This window comes from Hemiscyllium ocellatum, chromosome 2 (genome assembly GCF_020745735.1).
Source record: "Hemiscyllium ocellatum isolate sHemOce1 chromosome 2, sHemOce1.pat.X.cur, whole genome shotgun sequence".
NCBI lineage: Eukaryota > Metazoa > Chordata > Chondrichthyes > Orectolobiformes > Hemiscylliidae > Hemiscyllium > Hemiscyllium ocellatum.
The window spans coordinates 122,968,299-122,980,705 of record NC_083402.1 but is presented as its reverse complement, the minus strand read 5'-3'; the positions used below and the strand labels follow the sequence as shown (position 1 = coordinate 122,980,705).

General features: G+C 41.1%; 1 protein-coding gene across 3 annotated transcripts in view; it reads right to left on the bottom strand.

Moving 5' to 3' along the window:
• The window catches only part of unc45b (unc-45 myosin chaperone B), a 76,625-nt gene that overhangs the window by 26,236 nt on the left and 37,982 nt on the right, over positions 1-12,407 (bottom strand). For all 3 annotated transcript variants that reach the window (XM_060846060.1, XM_060846068.1, XM_060846077.1), the window contains exons 10-11: positions 9,089-9,389; positions 3,268-3,362 (exon numbers count right to left, since the gene is read on the bottom strand). In XM_060846060.1, the coding sequence (XP_060702043.1) occupies positions 3,268-3,362; positions 9,089-9,389 (396 nt within the window). The remainder of the gene's footprint in view (positions 1-3,267; positions 3,363-9,088; positions 9,390-12,407) is intronic.

Below are 12,407 nucleotides of genomic sequence, written 5' to 3'. Positions count from 1 at the left end.
CCGCATACATGAACATCAACTAGCCACGAAACGACACGACCAGCTATCCCTAGTAGCCACACACTCAGACAACAAGCAACATGAATTCGACTGGGAAAACACTACTATCATAGGGCAAGCCAGACAGAGAACAGCCAGGGAATTCCTAGAGGCATGGCATTCATCCACAAACTCCATCAACAAACACATCGACCTGGACTGAATATACCAACCACTACAGCGGAAAGCTGAAACTGACACCCGGAAGCGGCAAGGACGGACCACTATAAATACTGGAAGAAATATCAAAGAAGCGCTTCGCAGGAGGCTCCAGAGCACTGATGATGTCTCCTAGCCAGGGGACGAAACGTTTGCAACAAAAACTTCCAGCTCGGCGAACAGAACCACAACAGCATTTATTGGCCACTCTAATTGCCCAGAGGGCAGTTGAGAATCAACCACACTGCTGTAGGTCTGGAGTCACATGTAGGCCACTCCAGGTAAGGATGGCAGTTTCCTTCTCTAAAAGCCATTAGTGAACCAGATGAGTTTTTCCAACAATCAACAATGCTTCATGGTCATCATTAGATTATTTTCCGAATCCATTCAGATTCAACCATCTTCCATCACAAGAATCAAACCTGAGTATCCAGAACAACACTGGGGTGTTGTCCAGTCAGACTAACATTAGGCCATCACCTTCCAAATATGTCTCACGATTTTCCAGTTTAGGGGCATAAATGCTATCCGAGGACCCATGGCTGACACACATATCCATAGCTTAGAAATACCAATGTGTACATGTAAAATATAGCAAACATTTTATTAACCAGCATTATGGGACCAGCAATGTGCTGATTGATGAAATATTCTGGTTGACCAAGAGGTGCCCACAATCAATGTGAAAACACGCGCTAAGTAATGGAGACCAAATGCAGGGGAGATAAACATCATTACTTAAATCACTAAAATAATAGTGCATCTTTGCCTTTAATAAAACCTACTGGCAGAGAGCTTTCTCACTAGCACCCTCGACTGACTACTCAGACACTGCGGTAAATCGCGGTATTTGAGGGGAAATTGACTTGCTAATTCATGTGGCCATTTGATTGAACAACAAATATATTTACATTAAGGTAAATAAACTTTAAAAACTATAATAATTGGACAAAATAACACAGTGAACTTCGCGTATTTGATGTATATACATTTTGCCAGTTTATCAAGAGTGCCCATTTATTATATGCCAGTCAAAACAGGGTTTGTTAAATTTTGAAATACATTTATTTATCTCACCTTCCATAATAATGCTGAACAATTCTTTCAGTCATAGAATCATACAGCAACGAAACAGGCCATTTGACCCACCATGTCTATGCCGACCAACAAACACCAAACCTCTCTAATTCCATTTAACTTGGTTCATATTGTACTATGCCCCGGCATTTTAAGTGCACATCCTGACGTTTCTGAAATGTTATAAGAGTACTTGCCTCCACCACCCTCTCAGGCAGCATGTTTCATTTATCTACCAGCCTTCTGGGTGAAGAAATCTTTCTTAGATCTCCTCTAAACCACTTGCTCCTCAGCTTAAAGTTATGCTGTCTGGTTTTAGATCAGAATCCCTACAGTGTGGAAGCAGGCCACTCAGCCCATCGATTCCACACTGCCCCTTCGAAGGGGATCGCATCCAGACCCATCTCCCCTGAACTATCTTGGCAACCCTGCATTTCCCATGGCTAATCCACCTAGCATGCACATCTCTGGACACTATGGGAAATTTAGCATGGCTAATCCACCTAACCAGTCCACCACACCTTTGAACATTGGCAAGAAACCCACACAGACTTGAGAACAATACGCAAATTCCACACAGACAGTCATCCGAGGCTAGAATCAATCCCAGATCCCTGGTGCTATGAGGCAGCAGTGCTAACCACTGAGCGACAATGCTACATCCTTCCAGAGAAGTGATTTTCATGATCTATTCAGCCTACGCTTCATAATTTTGTTTTAACTCAATCAGACTCCTCTCAGCCTCCTCTAATCCAAAATAAACAAACCCAGCCTATCCAAACTCTCCTCATTATTGACACTTTTCATCCCAGACAATATTCTGGCAAATCTCCTCTGCACCCTCTCCAGGACAATCAGATCCTTCCGAAAGTGTGGTGACCAGAACTGCACACAGTATTCCATCTGTGACCTAACCAATGTTTTTTGTTAAGTTGTAACAAGATCTCCTTGCTTCTACATTCTACGCCCCAGGTAATGAAGGCAAGCATCTCGTATACCTTCTTCACCACCCTGTCTACCTGTACTGACACCTTCATGGATCTGTGGCCTTGTACATGAAGGTTTCACCAAGTTTAGTTATAGAATGTAATTTTAAAATGATCTGCTTACACACACAAGCTCATATGACAGCCATGATTTGAAGATAACGGTGTTGGACTGGGGTGTACAAAGTTAAAAATCAGGTAATTGTGGTGATGAAGGAGCAGCGCTCCGAAAGCTAGTGCTTCCAATTAAACCTGCTGCACTATAACCTGGTGATTTTTAACTTAATATGACAACATCACACAAACTACACATAATCTTCAATTCCTTATCTAACCACACAATGTTTTCCACTTTGTTAAATATTTGTTTAGTGCAGTTAATAATACCTTGGCAAAATTAGTTAAAAAATGATAAAGAGAGGTACAGTTTCACCAAAATTTCATAGACCCATTTGTATCAATGTTCTTTCAGATCATTATCAATTCGTAATCCTATATATCACAAAAGTTGGAGTTAACATAGAGCAAATTTCTGATGTTGCACCAGAGAAAGGTGGAATATGCAAGACATCTTGCCAACCTATATTGACTCCTGCTCCAGCAGTATCTCAATTTTAACACTCATTCTTCAGTACAAATCCTCCCATTGCCACACTAATCTCTCTAATTGCTTGTGGAACTATGACTCTGCAAGATAGTTGCATTCTTCTAATTCTGAATTCTTGAGCACTTATAATTTTTATCACACCTCCATTGTGCATTCAGCTGCCTGGAGCCAAATCTGTGGAATTCCCTTCCTAAACTTCTTAATCTCTCTTCCCCTCTTTCTAATATTGCTTAAACCCCACTTGTTTGTCCAAGCTCATGTGTTCTAATATCTTTTCATGTGACTTGTTGTCAAATTCTGTCCAACAATGTTTCTGTGAAGCACTCGAGCCTGTTTCCAACGTCAAAGGTGCTATATGAATGCAAGTTGCTGTTATAATACCGTACTTGAGATACTTACTTTCTGCATTGTTTTGCAAGTTTTTCAGTGGATCCTTCGGAGAACTGCCTCAGGCTGTAGTCAGTACCTCCTGCTGATCCAAGCTTGCACAGACCCTATCAGGAATACACACAAATGTTTAACAGTTCATCAACTTCACCAACACATTCCACCCCAACCTTAAATTCATCTGGACCATTTCAGACACTTCCCTCCCCTTCCTGGACCTCTCCATCTCCATCAATGGTGATCGACTCTACACTGACATTTTCTACAAACCCACTAACTCCCACAGTTGAATAATGGTGAAGAGAAACCAATTACATTTGCCTCAGGTACATTCGGCATTGGTGAGTAAAATTATGCTCAGATAGAGTAAAGCATTGTCTTTGATTTTGGATTTAGAAGATGTCTAATTACTTCTGTAGTCATCAACCCACCATCAAAATTGATCATAAGCAATTAATGGTTATTTGGATCCAAAAACTCTGATCTGGTGTAGCTATAGCCTGAATGCAGAGATGCGCATTAATTTTGTCTGTTCATTGGTATAACATTAAATAAAAAAGGTAAAATTGCACAGTCTCATTAGAGAGAGACAACTGGTGGAGATTTGACCTGTTAGTCACAGGTCAGTACATAAACAGACGTACAGGTAGAGATTACTGGGCAGAGGTTTGGCAGAGTCACGGGAAATTGGCAGTGAAGAGCTTCCCAAAGTCTAAAGCAAAATAATGCATTTTCCAACCAAGTGTTGAACAGCAAGACAAGCTACTTGCTAGTGAGCCATGCAATGCCTATTTACATCCATGGTCATCCTCATCAGCGCATTATCATACCTCATTAATACGCAGTTTCCAATTCTCTCAACCACCAGATAGAAACTAGACAACAACAATTCCCAACATCAAAGCCAGTTGTTGTGGATAAGGCCAGAACCATTCAAAACATCCTGAAGCAGGCAGCCCTAGACCTAACTTTGCAATTTGTTTCGGTAAGTGTACAGCATAAATTACCTGGTGTAAGATAGCTTGGTTGACTACTAGATTTTAAAACAGATGAAAAATTATTCACAAAATTAAACAATGAAACACGAAGAACAGAATAAAGAGCCCCTACAGGACTCAACTTATCCAACAAGACTTAATTATGTTGTTCCGAATACACACAATAGTCCCAGTAAGCAAACTCCCTTTAAAACCCAATATAAATGGAACACATGCTTACAGGTTGAAGTTGAAGGCAGAAAGTGGGAGAGTTTCCATACAACTCCTTGTTGAATTTCCCAGTTCAAGACTGAACCAGAACTGCTCAGCTCAGCTCAGCTAGCAGAGAGCTGACCACTCCCATTTCATTATACAGGTCACTTCTAAAGCATGACCACTTTAGCCTGAAGTCTCATCTGTTTACATATAAAGAAAAGGCCTTTCAAAATCCTTTTCACCTCTGTACCAAATCAGACTGATCAGAGTCCAGCCTGGTTTATTACCCCTCTAAAAAATATCAACGACAGAGTCTCCTTGAGCCAAGAAACAGCTTTTAGAAAAAAAGGGACTAGTTTTGTGACACAGTGCAGTAATCTTGTTTCTCCAACCCATCACCAGTTCCTCTAAGCCTCCAACTCTCACCAACATCTCAGGGCATGCTCCCCAGGCAGTAATCGTACAACCACTCTACTCAGCCCCTCTGCATGGATGAGGAGGACAGATCAAGTGGCAAGTTTGGGAAGAGAACGTGAGACAACTTGCTGGGTCTAATGAAGTGAGATCCTCATTGAAACTTCCACAAATACCCCCATCCTCAAAGATGGAAGAGCCCAGCACATCTGTACAAAAGATAAGACTGAAACAATCACAGAAATCTTCAGCCAGAAGTGCCAAGTGAGTGATACATCTCAGCCTCCTCCAGTGATCCCCAGCATCTCAGGTGCCAGTCTCTAGCCAATTCGATTCTTTCTACATGATATTAAGAAGTGGAAGTATTGGATATTGCACAGGCTATGCGCCCTGACAATATTTAGGTGATAGTACTAAAGACGTATGGTCCAGAACCTGCCGCTCCCCCAGCCAAGCTGTTTCAGTACAGTTACAACACTGGCATCTTCCCAACTATGTGAAAAATTGCCCAGGTATGTTCTGTATACAAGAAATCCAACTCAATCAATTATTGCCCCATCAGTCTACCACCTTCTCAAAGGCAGCCAGGGCTCAATCATCAGTAAACTGGTGGAATATATCATCATCAGTGCTATCAAGCAGCACTTGCTCAGCACTGCTCAATGTCGCCCAGTTTGGGTTCTGCCAGAGTCTCTCAGCTCTGACCTCATTACAGCCTTGGTTCAAACCTGGACAAAGGAGCTGAATTCCAGAGGTGACCTGCAAGTGACAGCCCTATAAATCAAGGCTACCTTGTACCAAGTGTGGCATCGAAGAGCCCAGCAAAACTGGAATCAATGTCAATTAGGATCAAAGAGTCCACTGATTGAAGTTATACCCAACACAGAAAAATGATTGTGGTTGTTGGACCTCAGTCATCTCAGCTCCAGAATGTTATACAGGAGTTCCCCAGAGTAGTGTCCTAGGCCCCATCAACTTAAACTGCTTCATCAATGACCCTCCCTCCATCATAAAGGTCAGAAATGGGAATGTTTGCTGATGATTGTGCAATATTCAGCACCATTTGTAACTCCTCAGATGCTGAAGCAGTCCATATTCAATATAACAAGGTCTGGACAATTTCTAGGCTTGGCTGAAAAGTGGCATGCAACATACACCAGTAACAAGTGCCAGACAATGACCATCCACAATAAGAGGGAGAACTGCAGATGCTGGAAATCAGAGTCAAGAGTGTGGTGCTGGAAAAGCACAGCCGGTCAGGCAGCATCTGAGGAGCAGGAGAATCGACTTTTCAAGCATAAGCTCTTCATCAGGAATGAGCTCACCACATCCACAATAAGAGACAATCTAACCACTGACCCTTGACATACTGTGTTGCCATCATTGAATCCCCTGTTATCAATAGTCTAGGGCTTAGCATTGACTAAAGAAATTCAACAAGAATCGTGTATACACACAATGGCTAGAATAGCAGAGGCTTGGGATACTGCGGCGAAAGTGAGGACTGCAAATGCTGGATAAAAATCCTGAAATTAGCCTCCTTAAGAGCATTGTGGGTCTACATACAGCACATGGACTGCAGTGGTTCAAGAAGGCAGCTAACCATCATCTTCTCAAGGGCAGCCAGGGCCGGACAATAAATTCCAGCCAATAAGTGATGCTCATATCCTGATAGTGAATAAATAAGTTGCAATGTGAGCTACATGATCTCAGGATGAGTTTTTTTTAAAGGGTAGAGCAAGGAACTATCTTTGGTAGCCATGGCTGGGTAAGTACATAGGAAGAACAGTGATTGGGTATGGATGCAACCATGGAAGTGGCCAACTAGAGCATGGCAGAGACTACACTTTGATTATACAGGATTTTGAAAGTCAACCACCTTTTATTGCAATAGGTAGCTTTTCAAAGTACATTGAGAAATTCCCAATGAATCAAATAACCTGGAAAGTATTAGAGGTTTTTGCATGGTTTGATTGCTGCTTTTGTTGTTCCCAGAGGAAACTCTGTTTGACAATGGACATCAGTTTTCTTCGAATGAGTTCAAGTTTAATGAGAATGACAAGGTAAAATGTATTCGTGTTCTACCTTTTCACCCTGCTTCAAATGGAGCAGCAGAGCACACAGTACAAATTGTTAACATCCTCTTGTTCAACAAATGCAGGATAGAAACTGAAAGAAATGCCAAATTTCATTGACTCACAAACTGGTGATCTTTTTGTTTATTTATTGTAACACACCACATTCTCCAACTGGTAGAAAGCCAGCTGAATTATTTCTTAGAAGACAGCCTTGAACAAGGTTTTCATTGGTGAAGTCACATACTGCCGACAGTGGAAGAAACGTTATTCAGAGAGAAAGAGAGTCATGAACAGAGTTGAGTGAGAGAAAGAAACAGAGGTTGAAGCACAAGGTGAAAGAATGTCTTTAAAAGCGGTTCCCATGGAGAGTTGTAAACGTATGTGGTTCTTGCACATATTTAGTCAAGATGTTTGATAGTGGAAAGGTTAGATCTGGACATGCAGGTTATACTTTATCTTCAGAAGTTCTTGAAAAGGAAGGGAGTTGGGAAAAATCAAATGAAACTGATGAATTGGAATACAAGTAGCATACTAATAGTTAATCCAACAAAATTAGAAAGCAGTTCAGATTGGAGTCAGAGTCAGGGCATACATGTTTGATGAAGGACAAATTCAATTGAACGTTATCAGAGAAAACCTCCCCTTAGTTTCAGTCAAGGTCCTTCTCCAAGTTCTGAAGGTTTGACTCAGGGAAGAAGGTAACCTCTTAGGAATAGAAAACCAATTGTTAGGTTAAACTTGTAAATAAATGGAAAACAAGACATGTGCCAATTGGATGGAATTTTGAATAAATTCATTAAGGAATGTAATAGCAACTCTTGTGGCCATTTGTTTCTATGTGTCTATCCGAATAAAAAAGTTTAATTTGGGGTCATTTTCCATGAGTTGCACATTGTTTTAGTCTGCCCTGTAAGATCACGCAAGGTAGGGCATTTCTCACTTAAAAGAGAAAATTGAGTAATGGACTGATAGACATCCTGAAAATTATGAAGGTGTTTTCTAGGCTACATGTAGAGAAAGTGCTTCCATTGATGGGAGAGACCAGAAGCTGGGTTTAATACAGGACAGTCACTAATAAGACCAACAGGAGATCCAGGAGAAACTTCTTTCCCCAAAAAGTGATGCGATGTTGCAAGGAGTAGTTGAGATGAATATCTCAGATGCATCTTAGGAAAAATCATATAAACACTTGAAGGATAAAGGGAATCGATGAACATGTTAATGGGTTAAGATGAAGAGGAGTGTCAACACAAGTACCTGCATAGACCAGTTGAGTCAGATGACCTGTTTCAGTGTTGTAAATTTCAGTTAATTTGAAAATTAAAGTTTAGTAAAATAGATATTTCAAATAGCATATAACAGCATTACATGGAGCTCCAAACATGATTTGGAAAGAATGAAGATATTTAAATAATGTTGGCAGATATTTAAGGGACCAATTTGCAAAAACACCCAAAATACAGATTACCTACATTGAGTCATAGAGTCATAGAGATGTACAGCATGGAAACAGATCCTTCGGTCCAACCTGTCCATGCAAACCAGATATCCCAACCCAATCTAGTCCCACCTGCTAGCACCCGGCCCATATCCGTCCAAACCCTTCCTATTCATATACCCATCCAAATGCCTCTTAAATATTACAATTGTACCGGCCTCCACCACATCCTCTGGCAGCTCATTCCATACACATACCACTCTCTGTGTGAAAAAGTTGCCCCTTAGGTCTCTTTTATATCTTTCCCCTCTCACCCTAAACCTATGCCATCTTCAATTTTAATATGAACCTTTCACAACTTGGTTACACCAGGAAGTATCACAGAATGTGAACAGCATACTATTACATATTTTATTTTAAATGGCACAATCAGATTATAAGATAATCATCTCCTGCATGTTTAATGACAAAGGACAAACCTACTCGGCCATTTCCACTTGCAATGTAGCTAAAGGCCAACTTGAGAAATATTTTTCAACCATTTTTTCCATGTAATATACAAAATGTACAATAAGTGATAGAAAGGCAGTAAACTAAAGTAGGCTCTCCATCTTACATTTCACCAACTTTGGGCAAAGTTAGACTAAAAACCATGCAACTGAGTAACAAGAAAACAACAAAATCCTGCAATATTGTTCAATAAAACTTACCACTAATGCTCTGATTTTGATTTTATCATTAGTTGATTTCTTATACATATCCTTCAGTAAGGTGATTCCGTTAGAAATGATGAAATTCGCTCTGCTAGCTTTGCTTGCTGCGTGGTTGATGGCCTCTATTGCTACCATCTGGTCGATCTCTCTCTCTGAGCCACACAATGCGACCATCATCTCCATGACACCTTGCATGGCCAGAATGCTGTTTCCAACATCAAAGGGTCCCTGAAGGAGTGCAGACACACACTGGATTGCGTGTAAATTTTTTTCCATGTCCTTAGGGTCAAACTTGCTCCTGTAGTGTCATTCAACAGACAAATAAACAATTAGCACTTTTTTCCTTCTGATCATTTCTTCCAGGCCCAAATTGAGATCAGTTAAAAAAAAACCCTGCTGTTTGTGTCCTAACTTGCACCAATTTCTGTTAACCCATCACCCCCGCTCCCTCTGACTGTTACTAGTTCCCATTCGGAAACAAACTCAAAATTTTAGAATTCTCATGGCCTCACCATTTCCTTTCTCTGTAGGCTTATTCAACCTTACAATCCTCCAGCGTCCCTGCACTCACCGAATTCTGGCCTCTTGAGCAGGTTTAACTCCAACATTAGGGGCCATATTCTCAGATGCCTTGCCCTACCCTCCATAAACAGTCTCACCTCTCGACCTCTCTTTCGTTCTTGAAACATTTGGTCATCAGCTTCGATGATTTTATGTAGCTCATTGTTACATTTTGTCTGATGCTTGGCACATTTCACTACGTTAAAAATATGTTATATCAATGTAAATTGTTACTTCAGTATAGATTGTTGATATAGATTGATAATAGCTGAAAATGCATTGCTGGAAAAGCGCGGCAGGTCAGGCAGCATCCAAGGAACAGGAGATTCGACGTTTCGGGCATAAGCCCTTCTTCAGGAATGAGGAAAGTGTGTCCAGCAGGCTAAGATAAAAGGTAGGGAGGAGGGACTTGGGGGAGGGGCGATGGAGATGCGATAGGTGGAAGAAGGTCAAGGTGAGGGTGATAGGCCAGAGTGGGGTGGGGGGGCGGAGAGGTCAGGAAGAAGATTGCAGGTTAGGAAGGCGGTGCTGAGTTTGAGGGATTTGACTGAGACAAGGTGGGGGGAGGGGAAATGAGGAAACTGGAGAAATCTGAGTTCATCCCTTGTGGTTGGAGGGTTCCTAGGCGGAAGATGAAGTGCTCTTCCTCCAACCGTCGTGTTGTTATGGTCTGGCGATGGAGGAGTCCAAGGACCTGCATGTCCTTGGTGAAGTGGGAGGGGGAGTTAAAGTGTTGAGCCACGGGGTTGTTGGGTTGGTTGGTCCGGGTGTCCCAGAGGTGTTCTCTGAAACGTTCTGCAAGTAGGCGGCCTGTCTCCCCAATATAGAGGAGGCCACGTCGGGTGCAGCGGATGCAATAGATGATGTGTGTGGAGGTGCAGGTGAATTTGTGGTGGATATGGAAGGATCCCTTGGGGCCTTGGAGAGAAGTAAGGGAGGAGGTGTGGGCGCAAGTTTTGCATTTCTTGCGGTTGCAGGGAAAGATGCCGGGAGTGGAGGTTGGGTTGGTGGGGGTTAGAGGAGAAAGTGATGCTGGAGATCAGAGCTGAAAATGTGTTGCTGGAAAAGTGCAGCAGGTCAGGCAGCATCCAAGGAATGTACTTTTGCTTTAGTTGACTTTCATGTCCATAGCAACCTGATCACAAGTGCATTCTCAGAACTGAGATGTGTGTGACATACATTTCTCAGAATCCCCTTTCACATTGGATTAGCTATCACAAAAAGAAAATAAAGGCCTTTTTTCTAAGGTGCGTTGCTCATATTTCAGTGGAGAACACTTTCCTCATTCCTGAAGAAGGGCTTATGCCCGAAACGTCGAATCTCCTGTTCCTTCGATGCTGCCTGACCTGCTGCACTTTTCCAGCAACACATTTTCAGCTCTAATCTCCAGCATCTGCAGACCTCACTTTCTCCTCGATAGATTGATAATATAAATCTTTCATAGTTCTCACCTTCTGTCACGTAAAATGCTTTTAATAAGGTTGTTGTCTGTTCAGGATTTGTTCATTGAAGGATTTTTGCCCAGTTCCTCCTTCGCTACAAGTAGCCTATCAAGCACAAATTACCCAGCAAGGTAGATACACACAAGATATGGTAGAAATAGATTAGGCCCACATATATTTCCATAAATTATGTTGTCATGAACACTGTTAAAGCAGAATTTTATTTTTAAAATTAAAATCTTAGTTCAGTAAAATGTTCATTGTCAGATTTTCAGAGCGTGATCTCATTATTGATTTTATTATCAGTACATGAGCTGTTTCTCAACCAACCAGAACGCTTGGCACTCAGTGATTTGCCAATAAGGAATTTCTGACTTTGAATGTAAATTGATGCAATTTGGACATGGTCATTATATTTCCTGAAATAAATCACATGGTGAAAGGTCTATCTGAATATGATAAAGTTTCATACTAGTTAAATAGGTCACTGTTTGTTCAATTTGATTTCTGCTTCGAGCTATTTAAGTTCAAAGCTTACTCAAAGAACATTTCTGCATTTTTCTCCACTGAAATATGAGCAACGCACCTTGGAAAAAAGGCCTTTTATTTTCTTTTTGAGATAGCTAAATCCAATGTGAAAGGGGATTCTGAGAAATGTATGTCACACACATCTCAGTTCTGAGAACGCACTTGTGATCAGGTTGCTATGGAATGAAAGTCAACTAAAGCAAAAGTACATTCAGACCCTCTGAGGCATTCAATTATAGTTTTTGAACATCTTTCACAGAAACTCAGGACAGAATTTAGTGCTGTGAAGAAGGGAAAATTGCTTATGAAAAAGTCCAAGCAAAAGATTTTTAAGGTTTCTGTTTCTATTAGAGTAAAGAAAGAAGAGTCCAATCTCTTGGTCACAAATAAAGCAAACTCTCAGTAGAGGGCAATTTCACCAAACTGAACTCAACTTTGCATTTATTCAAGAGTTCAAACAAAGGAGTCTCTGTAAACTGGTGCTGCTTGAACTGAGCACCTGACCAGACAGAGAAATAGTTCTTTCTCTGCCTTGGCAGTGATAATTGATTTTAGAAAGCTTGGACGAATTGTAAAGGTTATTAAAGACGTTTGGAAGATTTGACCTGGTGTGCTGAACAGGGAGAAACCTTGGGACCCTCCATATTTGCAGCTGCAATTGTGGAATCAGCTTAAAGTGAAATATATTTGTGTGTTTAAAATCATTGCTTGTTAATAAATTTTTCAATTATGTTGATTTTGGTTTGCTTGATACAGTACAATATATTTTGTTCGTGGTTTCCTTT